Below are 24,041 nucleotides of genomic sequence, written 5' to 3' on the forward strand. Positions count from 1 at the left end.
GGAGGAAGCACAAAGGAGAAGAGTGGTTTCTTTGCTGCTCTCCCAACCGCCTAGTGGGGGCTATGCACTTACACAATTCAAGCTTGAATTTTAAGTCAGAGATAAGGTCATCACACGTTTCATACAGCTCTGTTACCATGGCCTTAGTGTTTGGATTTTGATATGTTTCTTGGGAGGGCAGGCCCCAGCTGCTTCAAGTGGTTGTGGTCTAATTGGGAATAGTTAGAACTGGTGGTTTTGCAAGTCTTTTTCCACAGTAAATATTACAAAAAACCCAAACCCATCATACAGTGGAAATATATCAGTAAGTCAATCTGCTAAGGTTGTTGCTGAATCTTCTCAAATTTTCTGTGAGATGGACTGAAGAATGAGTATAGTGTTTCAGGTGAGCTTTTTGCCCTGAAAGACTTGGATTTTTTTTTTTGACATTGTTACAAGCTTTTTTTCCAAACTGTGGGAAAGGCAGAGTTGATTAGTTATTTAGGTTACTAAAACTCACTGAGACAGTTACACATCCTTTCTCTGCATAAAACTTCCAAGCATCCAAATAAACCTTAATACTTAAAGGATGCAAATAGGAAAAATTCATAATTTGTATAATTTAGTTCTAGCCATGTTGGTATGGAAGATATCAGAAAAGATAAAATTATGGTAATTTGATTTTGTTTTTCTGCATTGTTTTGGAAGAGTGTCAGAATGAAGCACTGGATTTTACCAGCAGCAAATCAACGCTTCCCAGAGGTACCATGGATCTGGCAAATAACCCCATCAGAATATATATAATGGGGTTATTCGATACTGAAATGTCAGCTGCTTTCTTTGTCACCATTCTCAAGCATTATTAGTTTGAGAATTTCACTTTCTAAAAAAATTTCCTAACACATCATTATTGACAAAAAGGGTATTCCACATATCATGTTTTTTTCCACACAGGAGCTCTTTAATCTGATTTTCAGAAATACTGAGCCTTTGATTTACTTTACAGAAGTTTCAGAGTTATTAGTGCCTCTATCTCCGTTCACAGTCATTTGGGCAACTGACAAAATTTGTATGCTGGGAAAGTTTAAAACTTAGGTTTAAAGTTGGTGAGGCAACTAGATATAAAAACAAAATAAATACTTGTGGTAAAAGGATTTCAATTGCAATTTCAACATGTCACCTTCAGGATGTCTCTGAATATGTTTTTTCTGTAGCATTATCGAAAAATTCCAAGGAACTCCCTTAAATGTGTTTGGTAGCAAAGTTTTAGGTATTTACTCAGTGGAAATGTAGTAAACAAGAATATACAGTATTTTCTCCAAGGGAAGTGCTAAAACTGGAGAATATTAGTATTTTTTCTTTGTAAACTAGGTTTGTTTCCTTAATTAAAATAAAATGAGGATTTTATCTCTCCTTTCTTTTCAGCAGGAAATGTTGAGATATAACTACCTATTTTTTTACTTAATAAGCTTGTGTGCAGATAAAGTATTCTCAGTAAAATTCAGTCTTTGAGTTCATCTTGCTCCTGGTTTGTGTAATTTGTTTGCTGCTGTAGTCTTTTTTTAGTCAGTTATGGTATTTCTGTTTACTGCCTCCAAACAATACTCTGCTGATAAAAAAAATCTTAAAAGTTCACTTTATCATTTAAAGCATAAAGGAATACTTCATGTACACTAAAATAATGGTAATAATCTTTTAATTTTGGGGTTTTTGTGTGTTGATGTTTTATATCCTATACACACCTGACTGTTCTGTGCCTGGGACATTTTGCAAAGATTAAGACAATGCAAAAGACTGATACTAATCTTTGGGGAGTTTGGGGGGGTGGTGGTTGTTTCTTTGTTGTGAGGGTTTTTTTTAATTTACTTTTGTGTTGTGTGTTGTTGGTTTTTTTTTTTCCTGGTTCTTGCTGGTATTACAAGGTTCCAGTTTTATAGTTTGGAGATTTTAGTAAGAGCCATTGTACAATTTTCTTGTTCTGATGTTGAAATGGATCAGTTTTGCACAGTCTTATTATTTGACCCATATTGGAGTTTCAAACTTGTGTCTTCAATTTGAAAAAAATTACAAATTTTGCATTGAGGAGCATATTGTCGTAAGATCAGCGGAGAAGAATAGACAGAAAAATGCTGTATTTATATTAAAAATAACTTTGAAGATACTTCTTTAACTCATTTGTAGTCAAATGGGCAATCTTCACCTTATGTGATTGATAATGCATGGTGGGAACTAATAATATTGTCAAAACCTTCAGTATTGAGCTAAATCTATGGAAAGTTTTAAAATCTAAATACGTAAATACATCATTCTGTGAAATGATATGCAAAACTTTTTGGTTTAAATCCTGACCTGCAGATGACGTTCAAATTAATAAGACTTCAGTGCTTTATCAGAGCAGATGTTAAAAGGGCAAGGTCTGAGCTCCATATATGTGTAATTAGTAAGGGACTCTAGAATGGATTTAGAATGGATTATGTTAATTCTGATCTTAGAGCCAGCAGTCAAAAAGCCTTCCAGATGAACTAACAGTGTTCTGATAAGCTGATCTGTATAATTTAAATAAAAACCTTTTATAAGATTTTGATGCTATTATGGTTTTATTCCCCAGAAGTCTCACCATGTGGCACTCGTGGCCATTTTCTATTTAGAAAAACAAAACCCACACACATAAACCCCCCAGACCTTTTCTTATGTGCAACATTCCCGCCACCTTATGTATATTTTATATAAACCAAGCATATAACAAACAAAAGCTCCTAATTTACACTTGAAACCTCTTTATTTTGCAGTCTTCTGAAAGCAGCTCTGTTCTGGAATAAAAGAGAAGATTTTTCCCATCCTCCAGCTATGCTGATATGTTAACTTAGAAATGTCTTGATTAAGAAGATTCAAAACACTGTCTTAATTTCAGAATTGAATCATGGTTCTGCTGTTAGTGATTTGTTATTGCTTGTCTACTGAAGGAAACCAGAAGCTTGAATTACATTTTTTGAAAGTGTTTACTTACTGTATGTACAAATTAATGTCTAGAAACTAGAGAACCATAAAGGACATGTCTAGGTTTTCTCATTTGAAGGGATTTCCCTCATAGTCAGCTTTTTCCCTCAAAATAATTTGGTAATTTTTCAAAACAGATGATGTCAGACTTTAAGGAAGAAAAAGGAATTAAAATTATGGAATAAAAGTTGAAAATGGGTGAAGGATATTACTCCATATTTGTGAAAAAGAAAGGGTTGGAACTAGCAGCAAGTTAACTCCATCTGATCTGAGTGTTTCTGCTTTTCTCACTTAAGACCAAGGAAGAAGGCATTCGTTTACCTTATTCTGTTTTAATTGGACAAACTAAATTCATTTTCCCAACTCCCTCCAGGGCTGAGTAGCTGGTAAGAACACTACATAAAGGGAAATTATTGTCACATCTGCAATTAGCTGCTGTCCTACTCATGTTTAGCCTGGTTCCTGTGCCTCTCTTTAAACTGTGGTTGAGATCACAGATTTGTTGATAATGGTACTTTGTTAATTCAGTGCAATTGTTTTCTAGGTGGGATAGATTGTATTTTGTCAGAAGAGTTAATAGGTTTGTGGTTTACAGCAAAATATGATAATCTTCTGGAAAAAAGCCTTGGTCAGGATAGGTGTGTACATTTCTTTTCTGACTAAGGGTGGTGTAAAGAGGCTGGGTGTAGATGTGTGCATGTGCTCACATTTACCTGAAGATAGCAGATACCTGCAGGCATGCTTTTTCAAGATTTTTTTCATTGTCTGGTGTGTATACTGCAGTGTTGGGTGATTGGTTTCAGAAAAAAACCCAAATCATAAAAAAAACCCCGAATCAGTCCAATCTAGAAGGGAAGATAATGGCTATGGCTTCAGTGTCTCCATTCTGCAGGATGCAGATTGCTAGTCCAGGATAGTTAGACTATTGATCAGAACAGTTAATACTGTAGGAGCCAACTTACAGTTTTGACTGGGCTGAGCCACTCTGGTTTTCTTTCAAACTAAAGCATTATATGGATGACCTTTTTCTAAAAATAGAGTAAATGAATTAGATGCATATTGATTCCATGTGTGATACTGATATATATATTTGATAAATTATTTTACCAACTTTTTATAAGAAGCTACATAATTTTATTTTAATATCTTTGTAGATACTATTCTGCTTTGAAAACAATGGAGCAGCTGGAAAATCTGTATCTTCCTAGAGTTAGCCAATACCGCTTTTGCCAGATAATGATGGAAAATCTTCCAAAGCTGCGTGAAGAAATAAAAGAAATATCCATGTCAGATCTGAAGGATTTTTTAGAGAGTATTCGAAAGCATTCTGACAGAATTGGGGAAACTGCCATGAAACAGGTAAGCCAGCCAAACAGAATGACTTCAGTCCTCTTGTTTACTGAACATTTCAGTTTCATTAGTCTCAAATTACATCCCACCTCTGAGTAAAGGTGGTGAGCTGTGAAATACAAACATGTTGTGTGGTTTCTATCAGTGCCCTAGACAAGAAGTAGTTTCCTCCCTGAGAAAGGAAGGAGAGATGCTTGATGTATATCTCAGGTTTCAAGAAATTATGAAGTACTTTGAGTAGTCAGCTCCTGTGCAGTCTGTATCTCAGTAGCTACTGCACCAAAACAAAGAGCAGCCTATCTGGCCAGCTGCCTGGATGAATTAGACAAAAGAAGTGTTGAGATAACTGCCTAGTTCTCTCTAAAGTGCTACTCATACAGAGGACTGAGGTAAGAGCCAGAAGGAGACTGAGACAGCTGGAGGCCTTGCTCCATCACAAAATAGTCTGCCACTTGAGAGCACTACTGCTAGGCAAGCTTTAAAACAGTTAATGCTGGTAACATTTATTCAGAGAGCAAACAAGGTTTTCATTTCACTTCTTGTCGACAAAATTCGGGTTGGGTTGCCATTTTGTCATCTAAGGTTCTTGTAAAATGCAGCATTGATTATTATAAGTGAAACTTAATTGCAGTGTTATGCTGTGCTGCCTTCAATAGTAAGGGCAATATAGTGTCTTTGACTTCTGCAGCTGACTGCTTGCTTAGACTTAACTGAAGACAGCAAAAAAGTATCTGGGAACTCAGATACCTGTACTTAATTTAAATATTGACTCTGCAATTTATGATCGGGAAAATTACAGATCGATTTAAAAAAAAATTTCTGCCCTTAAAATGTTATTCTGGGGATTAGGGAAAAGTTATGCAGGATTCACTATTGAATTCCTTTATCATTCCAAACTGACTAAAGACAAAATCACTGCTGTAGGCTGAGGGTATGCGTGCACCTTGCAGTTATACTGATGTGAATTCAATTGCACCACCTGTTTTTCATGTTCTAGCATATACTCATCAATATGAAATTTGAATTGCATGCCTCTTAATTGATTCTACTCTTAAAACAGGCACAGCAGCAGAAAACCTTTAGTACTGCTCTTCAGAAGCAGAATAATGTGAACTATGGTCGGAATATGCATTTAGGTAGAAACAGGATTTTGGAATCCAAGAATGAAATCACATTGAAGCGAACATTTGAAGATGAGGATGAACATGAAGAAGAGGTAACTTTGTACTAAATCAGTTCATCTTATTTAAAGTGAATTTTGTGGGTTTATTGAACAAAACACACTGTCTTTACACTTTCTTTAGATGGTTAACATTGGTTATAAAAATGTACAGAACACCTTCAAGGTGTACCAGTCCAGATCAGCGTTTTAGGGTGAAAAATTAGTGCTAAAGTATTAGTTGCATTATGTTTGAGGACATTCAGTTGCACAGCACTTTGAGTTATTCTGGAATTCAGTTGCACCTTATGTCGTACATTACCTGCTTACTGTTAGTGTTACTTGGCCCACTAGAATGTTCTGGTGTTGCGAAATCCTGCATTTTGGTGTTGAGGACATCAGCTTAGGTAAGAACTCTTTCATCTGTCAAATACTCAGTATTCCTAAATTGAATAAAACAGTGAGTATTTAGACCTTTAAATCTGATGCTCTGGAAACACAGAGAAAGGAGTGTGGTATTGTAACAGAAATAAAATTTATGACTGTAATGCAAAAGGAGGAGAGATTGGAGCAATTGTTTTATTGTTTTCCAATAGAAGGCATCCATTTTTGAGTCATTACGTAGACAAGTTCTGTTGGTTATATATCCCATTTTGCAGATTATATGCTTATATGTTTTATATACTCTTCTTTTTCCTATCCTTCTTCAGGTTTTAACTGCCCAAGATCTTGTAGACTTTTCTCCAGTCTACAGGTGTTTGCACATCTACTCTGTTCTGGTATGTGTTAAAGTGACCTTAAAAAGAGATTTAAATTTTTGAAGTGACATATTCATTTTCACATTTTTAATACTCTTAATAGTTCCCAAACAGGCAAATGTGTATTGCTTCTTGTGTTAGTAGTTCTGGATGAACCAGCTGAGATGGATGTGGGTACTCAGGGCATGAGCTCATGTTTTCTTTTGTATGCATAATAAAGGACACTCCAGAACTCATTTATTACCTAGCTGTTTTTAAGTGTATATGTAAAATATGCATGTTTGCCTTAATACTGGTATCTGCACTAAATTTACTGGAGACAGAAAACAACTTGGAGTGCTCCTTGATATCAAAAAGGGTTGTTGATGTAGACTTCTGTATTTCCTGCCAGCATAATTTCCTTAATAAGCAGTGATAGCATAATCTAGAGTTGTGCATTAGCAACTTTTGGGAGTCCTTCTCATTTACCTTGTGTTGAGTTTAGAGAACTTGATGATGGCAAAGAAGGGGAGTTGATACCAGATGGCTTTTCATTTCTATAATAAGGATCTTGCAGCAAGTGTTATGTTCTTAATGAATTCTGTCTCTGCTACAAAATTGCAGAAAATATTCTAATTTCACACAGGACAGAATTCATCTTTAGGCACAGAAGATATTGTATTTTTGAGGATTGTGATAGGAAAAAAAATCTAAATCCACACCCGTTATAAATCCAAAGAGAATAAGCAAATATTCAGTAAGTCTCATGTGTGTCTTTCCTCAGGCAAAGCTAATGCAGTTAAGTGTTCAGATGTGTCATATATTCACAGAAGTATTTTTGTAATGACTTTATAATGCAGTTACTTTCTTGAATAACCTAGAGAAATGTTTTAGGAGACAATGAGTTTCAATTATACAGTAAAAGGCAATATGCCTCGTCTATGAATATTAATATACTGTGAAAGTTGTAGTTTAAAAATGGACATACTGTTTAAATGCATGGTGTTGCTTGGCAAAATCTAGGCATGTGAGCAAAATTCCTATTTACAGTACAGGCTGTAAGCGTCTCTACAGAAAAAGGTAATTTCTGTGTATTTCATGCATGCAAAACTTTGCTGGTGTCAGCTGGAGGTTTACATGTGGAATAAATGCAAAATATGTGCTTAGTTTAAGACAACTCTACCATTAAATTAAGAAGGGCCTTTTTCACACTGAGACAATATTCTTTTTTTGACTTCTTATGTCTTTTTTAGGGTGATGGAGAAATATTTGAAAATTACTACAGAAAACAAAGGAGGAAACAAGCAAGATTAGTTCTGCAGCCACAGTCAAGCATGGTAATCAATACTTTCAGTTTTACATTGATCTGAGTTGAAGCTAATGCCTAGTGGTATTTTTGTTCCTGAACTTGTTTTCTTTTTCATTGAAAGCATGAAACAGTAGAAGGCTATAGAAGATACTTCAGTCAAATTGTGGGGTAAGTTTTCTGAACGAAAATTTGTTTCAGTTTTACTGTGTTGGTTCTTAATTCAACCTGTATTCTCCTATTGTCCAAGAACTTTCTTCTGCAAGACTCAGTTTCTGCAAAAATCATGTGGGTGGTTATTGCAGGATCTGAGCAGGAAGGAACATCCAGATCCTACCAGCACTGTGCCCTACAAGGACCCTCCAGCAACCTGGGCTCCAGATGGCACAAAACAAACTTTACATTTTTACTTCATTATTGGTGGAGCACAACACCAAACCTACTGAAGTGTACTCTGTTCCAGTGGGGAGGGTTTTAGCTATGCTTGGGTGTGAAAAGTAGTATTTGCTCTAATATTAGAAACAGCTTAATAATTTAAGTATTATTTTGTTCTAGTTTCTTTGTAGTAGAAGACCACATTTTACATGTAACCCAAGGACTGGTAACCAGGACATACACTGATGAACTCTGGAACATGGCCCTTTCCAAGATCATTGCTGTCCTTAGAACACATTCAGTAAGTGAGAAGCCTTATCAGTATTACAGTTAAAATCCTCTTACTTCAGAGCTCTGTGTATTTAAAGCTGGGATAGCAACAAAGTGAAAAATTACACCTCATGTTTTCTTCTTCTCGTGATTAAAAATTGCTCAGATTTGGGAGGGAGCCTGCCAAGCTTTTGTTTTTCCCAACAGTATCAGGCTGTGATCCGCAGCCATGGGCTATTTGCATAATCCTCCACTGATTTACAACTCACTGGGTCTTCCAAACCTTCTCTTAGTCCAGCAGTTTAGAATATGCAGAGTTAATCTGCTGTTATTATTGCAATCCTTCCTCATTAGTCTCAACTGACCTCTTCATTAGATCAGATTGAATAGTTCAGCACTGAAAGCACCACCAGGAAATAGTTCCTAATTATCATTCCAAATGCTGTGTTTCCAAAATAAACTCCACCAGCAAAACCCTTGCAGCTCTCTCTTCAATGCTATAGTCATGTTATGTTTATGTTGAAGTAAAGGTATTAGAAAAATTCTGTATCACTTGGGTATTTCAGTGCATTCAAGTGTGTCTCCTAAAGTTATATTCCTACCTTTGCTGCAGTAATGCTGGATGCTCGCTCTTATTCCTCTGTGGAAAACCAGTGGAATACACATTGTTCACTCAGACTGACTGATAATAAATTGCTTCAGAGTTTACTGTTGGTGTAACTTTTACTGTCAGAAAAAATACAAGAACTTTATCTTTCCCTTTTGAATGTTTGCTAGCAGCATTTCCTTTATGCAATGTTGTTTTTTGTTTTTATTAAAATTCATCTTTAATTCAAGAAGTATTTTATATTTCATATATCCTGGGGAAAAATGGGGAAAAAGTTGAGATTGCAGCCATAGTTATCATGGGACCTTTATTAGCATTAGTGGTACGTGAGATGCTTTTTTACTTCTTTTGGGAGGATTATTGAGATGCATTCGTCCAGCTTTTTTTAAAGCTAAATACTTTGCTATTTAATTGTCTCCATGTGGATTTATACACCTATATAAGAATATGATAATTTAAAGGTTGAAAGTAATGTAACCTCTAAAGAACTCTTGGAAGTCTTGTTGTGTTCCTGGTCACTATTTCTTCTCTGTGTGCATAACTCCCATCAAACCCAATTCAATCAGAATCTCTATAACATCATCCTACTGAAGACAAATGTTTAGATAAATAAACCATACCCTTCCTTTTAATAAAGTATGCTAAGAGCGAAACTTCAAGAAAGGTGAAACAGGTGTATATTGTCTTCCACCAATACTGTATTCTCATGCAGCTCTAAATTATTTTAATAGAATTTTTTTTTACTTTATCCAGTATTTCAAATAGTGAAGCTGAGGTGAATGCCTTAGTTGTATGACTCTACTCCTCTAAAAATCAAGTTTCTGTTTCAGTCGTCTAGTAAATAACTTCATGTCTTGACCTTTTTATCATCCAATTTAAATTTAATGTAGCTGGACTAAGTAAAGACAGACAAGTCTAAATTGTTTTTCACTAAGGCTGGAGAGTTTAACATTTGATACTGTTCTTTGAAAATGTATGTTCCATATTTTAAATCCTCTTAATAAAACCAGAATTTGTCACTTTCAGTCATATTGCAGTGATCCTGACCTTGTTCTGGAACTGAAGAATCTCATTGTAGTATTTGCTGATACTTTGCAGGTACATACTGTATTGTTAATTTACCTGTAATTCTTGTAGTCAGATTTTAACTTTAGCAGAATGAAATGTTTGTGTTTTCATGAATCATATATACAAATCAAACCCAAAATTGCACAGTAATATTAAAAAAAAATGTATTTCTTGCCTTAGGTCCTCATTTTCAGTATTATGAACTGAACGTATGTGTTCTGGGCTATCCAGCAAGCATCAATTATTCATATCTGTGCAAAATTAGTGCTAGTTTTGTAATTTGTGTACACTCTTTTCTTTCAAAAATGCTTTACTTCTCATCATAAAAAAGAATAGCATTCTAGTTGTCATTAACTCTTTAGCTGAAAGACTTTCATTGGAAAGTATTCTTGCAGTTTTTAACAAACAAGGAGAAATGGGGCGCATTTTCCAATGCACAGGAAAAATACTTTGGTAAAATTTTAATAAATCAACATGTACTAGCATGCTAAAAGTACTATAATTTGTGCTATAGAGGTGATAAGATTGAATCTAAGTCTTACCTCAGACTTCTGAATTGTTGTGATAGGAATTGAGTGTATTGGTTCTTGAACTATCCCCTCTTCATTTTCATCCTTTAGGGCTATGGTTTTCCTGTGAACCGACTATTTGATCTTTTATTTGAAATTAGAGACCAATACAATGAAACACTTCTTAAAAAGTGGTCTGGATTGTTCAGGTTAGTATATCAGAGTAGTTGTGCCTTTTGTATTGCATCTATTGTTCTTGTTTGAGCTCAAGTTTTTATGATGTAATTCAGAAAAAATTTGTGAACTCAGGTGTTGTGTATGAATTTCAGGTTGGTTAGGACAAAGATATTCATCACATGTGACTACTAATTAGAAGAAGAGACATCAAGTTCTCTGTGCTTCTGTTATAGACATTTGACTAGTACAGAAGTGCAGAGGGTGCCCAAACAATGCCATGGCCATATCCTGCTTGAAGTTCTCTGTCATCTCTGTTGACCGTATGTAGCTCTGGTGCCAGAGTGAGACACTGAATATCAGCTTTAGTGTAGGAAAAGGCAGGTTTTCTTAATCAGTAGGTATGTTATGGTTTATTCTGGAGTAGATTAGTTGCTCTAAGGTTCCTTTACTGTATTAAGCACATATGAAAACACTTCTGGGTATTTTTTTCCTCTGTGATTAGACGTACTGTAAAGAGTTAAGATATATGAAGTATTTCCAAAGTAATCAGAAATACTTGGGATGTGTAAAGTTCCTAAAACTTTTTGAAGATGCAGACCTAAGTGTGGTGGTAAAATTTATATTTATTTACACATTTTAACACTAAAAAATACTATAAATTACATGTTCAAATTTTTGTCACTTCACTTACTCACCAGGGATATTTTTGAAGCAGACAACTACAGCCCTATCCCTGTAGCAAATGAAGAGGAATACAGAATTGTTATAAGCAAATTTCCTTTTCAAGATCCAGAACTTGATAAGGTAGGGGAAACTTTTATGTTATTAAAGGTTGTTGAAATGCAGTTGAAGACACTGGGGACAGTAATGATTTCTATGATTAAAAACCAATTAAAATTTGAAAAGCTAGGTCGATTAAGAGGCTTAATCACCTCCTCTGTGTGTAATTATCTAGTCATAAGTAAATATGAAAATGAAAGGTTGAGTCATTTGCTCAGATGTTTGAGTGAATAATGAAACCCATTGTTTTGTAAACAAATTAATAATAGGATTTAATTGATAACGTCCTTATGTAATTATAATGCAATCTGTCTTTAGCTAAATTTTGTTGCAACTTGTGTTTTATTACTCAGTATATGCTGTTGTATTGAAAAAACACATATAAAATAGAGATTGGTTAGAGACAATGATTTCTGTATTTCACTTTTAATTTAAGTATTTGTGTTTGAGCATGTGGGGCAAAATAAACATGAAGGGACTGTGAATAATTCTGCTGTAATAGTACTGCAGTAGGATGTCCTTTTGTAGCCTTGGCCATTCTTTCACTACAGATTCTGTAGAAATGACCTTCACAGAAACGTAATTAACCTGTTCTGCTAATCAAGTATGATTTTAGAAATACCAGTGAAGAAATAAAAGGCTCATGATGGAGTCTGTAGAGGGGCACTAAGTCTAAGAACCACATGAGAGTGGGAGTAACTGCTGTAGGGGGAAGCTGTTTTATACAAGATCCATTGCTACAGATACCTGCAAAAGCGAAAAGCTATTTTCATTATGTGGTTGCAGGGATTTGCCAGTAATTGTAACAGCTGCATGTCATTAACACAGTGTTGCAATGAAGATGAAAAATTAAAGGAGGTTTTTATGCTGATTTTTGAATGAGATTGCTGAGTGCTTTCTGGATGCATTCCTCCATCAAATTAAATTACTTAGCCATTATAGTACTAAAATAAGTTAAATAGAATGGAAATCTCTTACAGTATTGGAAATATACTATACCCTGGGTACTGTTTAGCATGGCATATTTTGCTAATAAAATGCAAAAATTTTTATTTTCTACTAAATCGTTTCATCTGCTATACATATATGTATACAAAGCTTTCGCTGTTGTTGATGGATGCTTTTTTCCTAAAGAGAAATTGAATTGTTCATGGATGATACCAGTTATTGATTATTTTTCTCATGCATTAGTCATAAACAGAAAAATAATTTTTTGCAAAAATTGTGTTCAGTGCAGAAATACCTATTTAGGCTGTGTAGATTTAATAGAATTTATTCACTTTTTTCTCTCAAATACAGTATCAGCTTAAAATTGAAGTAAGAAGCATGATGTTATTATTATAAACTTACTACTATTTCCTATATGTTAATCCAAATTTCTGAAAATAATTCAAACTGCCTTGGTTTTGTGAACCTTAAAACATAGTCTAAGCATTCTCAAGGTACTTGGAAAATCCCAGAAGCACTGAAATTATCAAACTTTTTTTTTTTGCACTGTTTCATTTGGGAAAAAAAAGTTTGTATTTTGGAACCTCTTATCCCACTTACATCTATATTATTCATTCAGATTAAAAGCAGTTTGAGACCTGTTTTTTAATGTATGTTTGTAAATTGCTTTCTGCCGGGGCATCTTGAATTACATAAAATCTCCAAACTTTATTGTAATTTAAATAAGTGATAAAATTCTATTCTGCTTATAAGCTCTTCAAACAGATGTGCTCTTCAAAGAGCACATCTCAACATGTGCAGCTTTGTATTTGATGGAAATAAGAAAAGGTTTAGATAGATTAAAATGTTGATAATGTTAAGTGGCTTTCTAGTTATTGTGTTTAGTACCAAGTTCTTGTTGGAATCAGTATGATCTTTTATTTCCTCAGCAATCCTTTCCAAAGAAGCTTCCGATGTCTCAGTCAGTGCCTCAAATTTATATGCAAGTGAAGGAATTTATTTATGCAAGCCTTAAGTTTTCAGAGTCACTTCACCGCAGGTAAGCTTGAACTGTCAGGAATGTGGCTGTAAAGTAGCTTGTAACTTTCAGGTGACCTAAAAATATATATACTAAAATGAAGGTACACTTTCTTGTGTGCTTGTTTGCTGTGCTTGTTTCGTAATTCGCATATGTAATTCTTCATGTCTGTTTAATCTATGATTCCCAATGCTGTAGCATGTATTTATCCATATGTGGATATGTATATACTGTATAATGTGCATTGGTGAGCGTAGCTTGATGGGGTAAACAGTTTAAAACGCTGCTAGGGTTCTTTAAACAGTATTGACTGATTTGAATTATCTGGAGAATTTATTTATTTAATAAAACATGTGTAGATTGAGAAGAATACTTTGATACTGACCATTTCAGAAGTAATTGTTTAGCATCCGTGATTACTTCTTATTGTTTCATTACTCAGTGCTTTGAGTTTCCTTAGCAATGATTTCTCCTGCAACAAAACGTGCTCTCTGCATTTTCATTCCCTCTCCTATGCCACCTTTTTCTGATGGAAAACATCACAATTCACCATTTCCTTTCCTCTCTTGGCCTTCAAAAGCTTAGTTTTAATTGGATAAAATAGAATTCAGAGATCTGAAATCTGGAAGGTATTTGTGGCCTTGTCACCCACTTCTGCACTGTTCAAGATGTAAATTACTCCCTTTCACACATTCTTAATTGATACTGTTTATAATTTACACGTACTAATGAGCACATGTTGACCTCCTTAGTAACTCATTAAAACCCACAAATTACTCTTTACTAACATCTGTGTCAATAAACATGTCCAAAATCTAAAAATAACAGATTTTGCTTCAGTGTTGAAATGCAGTTAATGGATAATTTGGTAGGTGAAAGAGTGTTTTACCTGCTAGACCACAGAAAACTTGGAGCAATCGGAATTTAAATGCACATAGAGAATTCTTAGTGTTGAAAGTTCTCCTAACAGGAAGAAATTAAAATTATTAAGTGTTGTTGTTGAAGTATTCCTAAGTACAGCATAATTATAAAAAGAAACTTTTTTTTTCCAGTTCAACAGAAATAGACGATATGCTCAGAAAATCTACAAATTTGCTGCTTACAAGAACTCTAAGTAGTTGTTTACAGAACCTAATTAAAAAACCTCATATAGGTTTAACAGAGGTAAGTGTTGAAACACATATTCAGAACTATGGGTTTTAAAACAATCCATGCTAAAACTATTTTTGTAAATGTAGATACACAGAAATTGATACCACAGTATGAGCAAATCAAGTAGTGTTTGTTTAACAATTAAAAATGAAAATAAGTTTAAAGAGCATCAATATCTGTTACATACATAAGAACAATACAGTCTTGGGTCTAGCTGGGACCAGGGATGCCTTTTGAGAGAGACATGAAAGAGTGAAAGAGTTTTGTGGTTTTTATGATAGACAGAGTTGCAGGAAATAAGCCAAAGACAGTTACACTTTTGTTTACATGCAGAGCATGATTTGTGTGTTCTGTCTAGCAGTTAGTACCACTAATGTTGAGTTTCTTTCTATAAAAAATAAAGTGGAATGGAATATAAGATATTCTTGAATGCATCATTCTGCAGACAGTGTTGTGACTTTTTAAGAGCAGTAAATTTAAAAAAAAATCAAATGGCACAAATTAGTGCCATTTTATTTTTTATTTCAGCAATATATTTTCCTTTCTTTTCCCTTTTTTAATTCTAAAATATCAGCTGGATTTATTTCATTAGGTAGGTGTCTCAAATATTTGTTTTTGAAATGGCGTAATTTGTATTTAAGCTACATTATTACTCCTTAGTGGTATTTGAAAGCAAATGTGAAAACTAACAGGAAATAGGTGGTAACCTGAAATATTGAAATTAATTTCTAGTAGCATTGTTCCTGGAAGAAGTAACCATCTACAAAATTAAATGACAATGGGTGATATAAAAAGATTTTTACAAGAATGTTTTGTCTCTTGTAGCTTGTTCAAATCATCATAAACACAACACACTTGGAGCAAGCCTGTAAATACCTTGAGGATTTTATATCTAACATTACAAATATTTCACAATTGACTGTTCACACTGCAAGACTTTATGGACTTTCTACATTTAAGGTATGGTATATCTCATCCATTATATGACTATGTCTGAAAAGTTACGTAAATGAAGGATTTTAAAACACGAAGGGTGAGAGCAAAGCTGCTTGTCTTCTCATCGTTGGCTCTAAAATAATTCTGAACTCTTAAGCATTCAGTTGTAACACTGAGTAGATGAACAGTGGATTTTTGTGTTATTAGTATGATTTGGAATATGTCAGTGTGTGAGAAACCTCAATATTATCTTTCAAGTGCATTTTTTATTAAGTTGTAAAATGGCAGTACTTCACCAGAAGCTTTTACTAGATCAAGTTCCAGTTTGTGTAACTTCTCCCTTTTTCTGAATGGAATCAAGCAAAACAGCTACCTTAATCTGAAATGTTTGTGTCTATCTTTTATTCTACAATAGAATTATTTTGTGATGTATTTTCAAAGGGTGTAAGTATTAGTAGAAAAGAAGTATTAGCAACTAGCACTCGAACTAAAATTATTCTAGGATTTTTTTGAAATTTAAACCACAAAACAAAAGTAAAAGTCATCAGGGATTCTACAGCATCTGCAACTTGAACTTTAGGTATTTGGTGTTAGGTGTTTGGTGTTCAAACTGAAACAAAGGAGAATGATTTCTTGTATGTATGGGATAAAGAGAATTAATCCTATTAAGAGAGTTCTCTTTTCTGCAATTCGTTTTATCTCTTGTTGCAATATGTAGCCTATCCTACTGTAATATACCCTCTGGCATAGATGTTAAAAGGTGGGTGAGGTGGGATAATTGCAAGACACTTCATATTTCCAGTTGATAGCTAACAATTCTCCCATTAGCTGTTGCTTGTTTTGCTAAGGAGTAGTGCATAAGGCAGGACAGAAAGGTTGTGGCCTGGCAACTGTTTTTGGTTACCATTGCCCTTCCAGCAGTTTTACTGATTTTGGTCTAGGGTGCCTAGTGTGCTTGCTGTGTACCAGTAGTGCATGTGTGTCTTGGAATTTGTGTATCTGTAGCTATTTTCCTCTAAGGGCAATTCATTATCTTTTTACCAATCAAACATGCATTCAAAACCACTTAACACAGCCATAGTCTTTGATTTCAGTAAGAGGTGAGATACTCTTTATCCTTAAAATTTGTTAATAAGTGCATTTGCAAGTTGCATTATATTTTTTGTAGATTGCTTATGCTGTTTAGCAGTTATGTTTAATACTCCTACAAACTAAGTTCTGTTGGAGGGATTCAATACTGTCTGTTCTTAGCAAGTTTGCATTTCGGAAAAATGCGGGATAAATGCTGACAAACAGAAGGGCTTTTTGTGTGTGTGGCTTCTCTCCTGTCTACTTGCCTGGAAAACTTGTTAGCACAACGTTCTCCAATTATAGTGGAAAATTCTTTTCTTGTTAATTTCTTCTTAATCCCTCTTTTTTTCCCTTTCTATTGTAATGAAAAACTGCTCACAGTTCCCCAGCTGGGCCCTCACAGAGTTTGGTATGTTCAACTGTTATTAAATTCATCTCCTAGTGGCAAATTGTGTCACCTCCATTCTTTCAGAGTGGTCCAAAATCTCCTTTTATTAGCAGCATTGGTCACGTTTACATTCCATGAGATGAGCTTTTACATCTACACAGTATTTTTTTAATGCAAGACAAAACCAGAAGGACTAGTCTTGCCATTGCCAGAAAATAATTTTAATTGTCAAAGGTAATACAACCACTCCATGAATGACTTGGATTAAAAACAAAGCAAAAAAAATTTAAGACATTTTTCTCTAAGCCTAGGCAGATACATTTGCAAGTCCCATCATTATAAATTGTTGTGACTGAGGTTTCATTGTTAATTAGAAACTTTATATGTAGACTTGAATTTAATTGAAACTTTCTTAGTCATTGCCATCTACAAAATTGTGGATATCCACATACTCCTTTGACATGATGACAGGTTGCCTGATTCTTGCATGTTGGATTTGGAGAGCTGTTCAGTGGAGCCTTTCTCAAGTTGGTTTGACAGTAAAAATGCTATTTTTAGGGAATCATACTTTGATACTTATTTATGGCAGGACCACATACTTTCTTGCTTACTCCTAGAGTGCCTTTCAGCCTAGGGCTGATTGAAGACTAAATTTGGCACACTCAATGTGAGGACACCTTAAAGCACAGATAAATGTGAATATTTTTATTTTTTTTCTTTTTGCAGTTCTTATTTATGCTTTTCTCAAATGCCATGTTTTTTGGATTGCTTTCTTCTAGAGGAAAGTAGTGATGGGAGTTTCATCTGCTTTTTTATTACTTCAGTGTATCCAGGCTATTTTTACTCTCTAAAAACCTTAAACAACTGATCCATTTGGTTTAAATCAGATGTCTTACTTGAATTATTTCTCCATATCAGTTAAGATAATTTTATGTCAAGCCCAAATTAGAAAGATCTCAATATCTTCAAACTCCAGGCTGGCAAAAGCTCAACTTTCCAGCAGCACACACCCAAGCACCTGCTCCTAGATCCCGCTGGATTTCTGAGGATGTCCCCTGTACAAATGAGGCAGGGACAATGTGGTAAACTCAGCTCACAGTAAATGCAGGACTTTGCTGTTCCAAAAAGTACAATCCAGAGTGTGGCAGAACAAAAGTAAGAGCAAGTAGAGGAGTGCTCTGCATCACGGTATGTGATGATCAGGATATTTAAAGGAGGATGAAAAATTATGAATATTCTTCATATGTGCAGCTTAAAGACAGTAATTGCATAAAAATCATATGATTGCTTCACCTCTGTCCATAAAAGACAAAATTATTAGGTTCTTTTATTATTTTCTTTTTAAAAGAAAAATCAACTTTGTGTCAGGGTTGATAAATTTGTAAGGCAGAATTTAAGGTGGTTTTTAAAGTACATTAAAGTACCAAATTCAATGAAATATTTTTTAATATAAGAAAAATACAAGACTGCAGTTTTGTTGATGGATATAATTTTATCTGCATTTAATAATATTTTATAATTCTGGCAAGAATTGCACACTTTTTTTTTTTTTCAGGATGCAAGACATGCTGCAGAAGGAGAAATATATACAAAACTTAACCAAAAAATAGATGAATTTATTCAGATTGCTGATTATGATTGGACAATGTCTGAGTCAGATGGAAGAGCCAGTGGATACTTAATGGACCTAATCAACTTTTTAAGAAGCACGTTTCAAGTTTTTACTCATTTACCTGTAAGTGTTCAAAATTAAGTTTAATTTCAAACTATTTGGTCATAATTTTATTTTAAAACAGTAAGGTTTGAACAAAAGGTTCTGGATTTTTATTTGTGCACGTGGTGACAGATGTATTTTTAAGTTTTTCTCAGCACAGAAATATTGTCAAATGTATATCAGTATGTTGGTGTAGCTTACCCATCCAGAATACTTAGAAAATGCTTTCAATTACCAGTCTAAATATTGTTACCAGCAACTAATTTACAAATAGTGTAAGAACTCATACAGTTTTCTAGAGACTTTTTGGTGTACCATGTTGGTTTTTTGTGCACATGCATTGGTTCAAAAAATGCAGAATTGGTGTAAATCCTACATTTGTGCATAAGATTGTGGAGCTCTTGTGTTCTCCAAGGTTTTTAGCTAAATATTTTTCATCATAAAAAGTTATTTGATTCTAGTTAGCAGAGCTTCCTTGTTCATATTCAAATATCCTGTGTTATTTTGTCCCAGGAAAAGGGGTACTGTTTAACCTGTCTTATGTATGAATTGTTACGTTCTGTGGTCTGATTTCCCCTTGCTTTCGGATAAAAAAGACTATTTCTAGTTTGACTTACCATCATAATGGTTTGTTGCTTTCTAGTTCTGGAGTAACTTCAGTAAGTAATTCAAGCTACATCTGCTTTTTATCAGCTTGTCCTTGGTTGTTACAGTCACACTGATGTCTGAGTGCTTTGCCCACCTGCAATGCTTATAAAGAATAAGTCCTCAATGCATAGAATGTTTTGAGGCTTCAGACTGAAAGAAAAGAATTTCTTTATGATGTTGAATTTGCTGGCATAGCAGGCTGATCTTGTCTTCCAGATACTACACAGAGGCTGTGATTCTTCTGTCTCCTGTTCTTTTAACTGACTCAAAGACAAAGGCCACTCCAACTGTATCATGTGATACTGATGTGAATGTGTCATGTGAGGCATGTGCTTCTGTGCCAGATCAGTGGAGCGTTTTTTGATAAAGAATAGAAAGTTTGTTAGATAGTGTAATTCATTGTAACTTGGTATACAAAGCAGTGTGAACAAATGGCACTGCTCCTCAGTGGCCATATGCATGTGGCAGTTAAGGGATGGGAAATTTGTAGAGCAGGATGTGCAGAAGTCTGTCAGGAATGTGTGTTGTTAAATGGCTGTTCAGAAATAAGCCACAGACAAAATGAAGTAATGTGTTAAGAGGAATGCAAAGAAGCAGCTGTGGCATTAGGACTTAAGAAGTGTGGAAGGCATAGAATTATGTGCCTGGGGGTACAAGTCAGCGTTTGGAGAAAGCTAGTTTCTGTAGAGAGGTTATTCTGTAATTTCAGACTGCTCAGGTAACAGGCAGGATGTAGAACTGTATGGACAAGTAGTCTGCTGTGGCAAGAGGTTTCTTGTCATTTTTTACTTATCCTGCATCTCGTTCCCTGTTCTATCTTGGCCAGTGGTAGAAACATACAGTCCTGTAAATGTTGTGTGTGAGCTGTGGAGTTTACATGAAAATGTGCGCACACTATGGGGAGTCTAGTTAGATTTGTACTAGTAAGTTATTTCCATTAAGAGAAATTTATAGTAAAAGTATTTTCCAAGATTAGCCCAGAACCAGGTTCTATAACTCGCTGAAATAATTAGTGCTTTGGAGTGATAAACTGAGCTAGATTTTTCACATGCTGTAATTAAGGTTTGGAATAGTTTTAGAATTAATTTTCATTAATGAATTCTCCCAATAATGTCACAGTGTCATTTCCATAATAATTTTTGTATGGCTGGCAGAAACATTCCACTGCTCAAAATAGTTGATCAGAATTTTTTCTGTAATTAGCAGTCAAAGAACAAATACCTAGCATACTGGCCATAATTCTAGTAAAGAAAAGAGAGGAACGAGTAGAGAGGTATCTTGTCTTCTACCTTTACATACCTAATTCTGTTAGAGGGTATTGGGCTAGGGCTAGGGACCCTAGCTGGCCACAGCAGTTCTTTGTTGTCACACTCCAGGGTCACTGACTTCCTCTTTGGTATTGTTTCAAGCACTAGTCTGCCTGTAGAAGTGTTATAATACGTTCTTTAACTTTTTTTTTTGTTGTTGTTGTTGCAGTCAGTGGGTTCCTCTCATTAGAATCTTGTTTTATTTTCGCTGTGTGTATAATCTGTGTAAATGCACAGGGATGTGTCTCTCTTTGTGCTTCTATGTGGGGCTGTACTAAAGTATTTCTGTGGCCATGTAGACAAAACTTTTCAAAAATACATCTTATGTTGTATATCTTATATTTTTGCAATTTGTATTATTTTCATTGGAATATTAGAACTCTGAATCAGGTAGATCATGAACTGTACTGAATCTGCACACAAAGTGACATAAGGTAGTTGGGGTCTGATGTCTCTGTTGAATCACTGGAATTGTCTTGTGTCTCCAAAACTTTTTTTCCCTCTGAAGTTTTGCATGTTAGTTTTCTCCTCTGTGTTTGTTTGCTGCACTTAAGAAGCAATATTGGAAAAGAAAACAGCTTTCTTCGACCCTACCGTTATATAGCTATAAGTTTAATGTTAAAATTTATTAATGGGTCATGTTATATTTAGATTCTTACTATGCTGAGCCATTTTAAATCTTGCTTGAACAAAATATGTTAATAACATACAGATAGCCTCTGTAAGCCGTAATGGTAAACATGGCTTTTTTTTTTTTTTAACCTAAGACTTTTGAAGTGTATTCTTTCTTGTAATGAAAAGTTCTGGAAAGGCATTTCAACAGACACTTTGAAGTTTATGACTTTGATATTTTGGCATATAGTTCCTTATTACAGAAAAAATATTATTGCCAAATTAGTATTATTTAAGTTGTAATCTCTTTGTTACACTTCAACAAAATACTATATAAGTTCAGAGGTCTAAAAAACCACTATTATGTAGCTATAATTGTTCTTTTTGTACACTTTTTCTTATCTTTTATTGCTACCAATTTTTTATTCTTTTTTTTTTTTGAAGTTGACAGTACATCTTAATTTTTTTGTTTTGACTGCCTTACTGGTTTCCTTCTCAGCATAACAACAATGACCATGCAGCTATGTCGGTAAGTAGATGCAAGATGAAGAAAAAGCATGTGAACAGAAAAACTATGAACTGCCTGCAGGCTTATTGCTTCAATTTTTAATCATTTAATAAAAATACCCTTTATGTTTTGCTGATAACTTGCTGTGTACCTTGTGTGGATGCATGCAGGGATCAGGTTAATGACTAACATTGGGCTTTCATACACTGGGACAGACAGCAGGAGTCCTAAAAACCTTGCAGAAGGTTGATGGGGTGTGCCTTGCATCCCAAATAAGGTAATTTAGAGACTGAGACCTCTTGAAAGAGAGGTCAGGTATCAAAATACAGCTATAAGACATGCATACAGAATTAGGATAGAGTGATATAGCTGAATAAAGAATCAGTGAAAGTTCCATCATTCCTCTGCTGCATTTGTCTGGGGCCAAGGGAATGTGTGTACTGGTGTTCTTTATTTGCTTTTTCAATTATTTTTAAGAAGCTGATGAATTGCATTTAAGAATTCTCCTATTCCCTGGTTATTTTCATGTTGTAAATTTTTTTCATATGGCATAAACATTGTCATGATAATAAAAGTGATGAGGTTAATATTACTAAATCATTAAAACCTGGAGAATGAAACTAGCAGTGGGCTCCCAAGTTGTTCAGAGCCTGGTTGAGGTGTAGGGAGGTGGAGTATTTAGTCTGTTAAAGAGAAGGCTGAAGAGAGATCCACTGGCAGCCTACAACTTCTTGAAGAACAAATACAAAATTGGTGGAGCCAAACTTCTTGGTTGGACTGACAAATTGAGACATAGCTGTGGTCACAGGTTGAAGCTTGGGAGGTGGAGATTTGATAGGTGTGGAAGGTGTGCTTAAAGAGAGTAGTGCAGTTTTGAAGGAGATTGCACAAGGAGGCTGCTGAATTCCCATCCCCTGTTACTTTGAAGGGTCCAGAGGAAAAAAGGTCTATGGACCTGAAGTTGTATTGGCAACAGTGCTCCAGGTAGAAGGTTGGACTAGATGACAGTGGTGGTTCATTCCAATCAACACTTTCATCATCTGAATACTCAGCATGCTGGTGAACTGTCAAGCTAATAGGTGTCATGAGCCGTGTATTTTGTGTAGAAATGTTTCCTGTTAGTATTGCATAGGTCTCAGGCTGCTGGTTATTTCATGATCGAGGGCTGGCAGAATTTCAGCAATGTAGAACACAGAAGCTGTGTGGCTTTGGGAAGGCTATAATTGGAAAGTCATGCCGTTTTTAATGGTTCTGTTTTCTGAATTCACAAGAATTTCGTCTTTTGGGATTATGTTTATGTCCCATTTTAAGTTAGCCTTGCAGTTTATAGTGCCATTAGATGATTTGAATCAAAAAGCTATTTAAAGTTTCATGATACAGCCATTGATCTCATGAAAGCATAAATTGGATGATCAAATTTGTTGTTAAGGAACCACCCTTTTTTGTTTTATTTTGAAGAGTTAGGGAAAAATGTTTCCTTGTATTACCAGATGAGTTAACTTGAAATTTTGTGAGTCTATGTGTAATTGGTTTTAATCTAAGTTTAGAATTAGCTGAATTTTTATTCTAGATGTGTGCTCTGTCAATACAAAGTTGGAAAACAGGGGCTGTTGAAAAGAGACAGTTGCAAATTAGTTTCTGTTGGGTATTTTTAATTGTTTCGGTAGCATTCGGGGCAGAGACTGGAAGTAAAAATTGATTCTTAAAAATTCCATTCATGTTTTTAGTATACTTGTATTCTACCAATAGTTCAAAAGTTGGGGTTTTTAACCTTACAAGATTTGTATGTTTAATTTATTTGCATTTTCAGAAAGAATAACATTCTTAGAATTAATGGCTAAGTTTTTTATTTTCTTTTTATGCTGAGGATGGCAGTTTGTGTTATTTTATTGTTTCTGTGATTGGCAGCAAAAGCCTAATTTCACAGCTTGCAGTGAGGGTGAAGGGGTGGTGGTTTTCTGCAGCTATATTCAAAAACTGTCAATCAACAGCCTCCACAGGCTACTTAGAGAATGGGTTTTCTTACTGACTTCTCCAACTGCTGCTTCATGCTGTCTTTGATTGGCACAGCCTGGCAGGGAGGATGGATGAATCTGTCACTGGCTGGTTAATTGTGTTGCTGGTCTCAGCCTGACATCAGGTCTTTGACTCCTAAGTGGCTCAATACAAAACAAATTAGCAGATTGTAGTCATATTTCTCATTCTATATGCTTTGACTTTGTTGAATGCAGTCCATAAATCATATTGACTGACACCATAGTGAATGATGAAAGCTGCTTTTGAGACAGCTAGCATGGGCTTTAGAAAGCAGCACCGCGAAGGTGCCGTGGAAGGATGCATATGGCTGACCCTTTGGGAATTTCCTAGGAGCCAAATGTCTCTTTACTACAATTGTTCTTAGGAGAAAAGCTTTTGGGTCCTATAA

At 34.9% G+C, this 24,041-nt stretch overlaps 1 protein-coding gene across 5 annotated transcripts in view; it reads left to right on the forward strand.

The window, feature by feature from the left end:
* Nucleotides 1-24,041, forward strand: part of EXOC6 (exocyst complex component 6) — an 85,858-nt gene that overhangs the window by 26,313 nt on the left and 35,504 nt on the right. For 2 of the 5 annotated variants that reach the window (XM_041461100.1, XM_041461102.1), the window contains exons 6-19: nucleotides 4,131-4,335; nucleotides 5,387-5,542; nucleotides 6,196-6,264; nucleotides 7,476-7,559; nucleotides 7,653-7,699; nucleotides 8,084-8,204; nucleotides 9,807-9,878; nucleotides 10,469-10,566; nucleotides 11,233-11,338; nucleotides 13,192-13,301; nucleotides 14,333-14,444; nucleotides 15,258-15,392; nucleotides 18,383-18,562; nucleotides 21,608-21,637. In XM_041461100.1, the coding sequence (XP_041317034.1) occupies nucleotides 4,131-4,335; nucleotides 5,387-5,542; nucleotides 6,196-6,264; nucleotides 7,476-7,559; nucleotides 7,653-7,699; nucleotides 8,084-8,204; nucleotides 9,807-9,878; nucleotides 10,469-10,566; nucleotides 11,233-11,338; nucleotides 13,192-13,301; nucleotides 14,333-14,444; nucleotides 15,258-15,392; nucleotides 18,383-18,562; nucleotides 21,608-21,637 (1,525 nt within the window). Of the gene's footprint in view, nucleotides 1-4,130; nucleotides 4,336-5,386; nucleotides 5,543-6,195; nucleotides 6,265-7,475; nucleotides 7,560-7,652; nucleotides 7,700-8,083; nucleotides 8,205-9,806; nucleotides 9,879-10,468; nucleotides 10,567-11,232; nucleotides 11,339-13,191; nucleotides 13,302-14,332; nucleotides 14,445-15,257; nucleotides 15,393-18,382; nucleotides 18,563-21,552; nucleotides 21,638-24,041 lie in introns of those variants that run through there. The other 3 variants (XM_041461101.1, XM_041461104.1, XM_041461105.1) reach the window with 2 other exon arrangements.

The sequence above is a fragment of the Pyrgilauda ruficollis genome, unplaced genomic scaffold (assembly GCF_017590135.1).
Source record: "Pyrgilauda ruficollis isolate IOZ18807 unplaced genomic scaffold, ASM1759013v1 scaffold15, whole genome shotgun sequence".
In the NCBI taxonomy this organism is placed as follows: domain Eukaryota; kingdom Metazoa; phylum Chordata; class Aves; order Passeriformes; family Passeridae; genus Pyrgilauda; species Pyrgilauda ruficollis.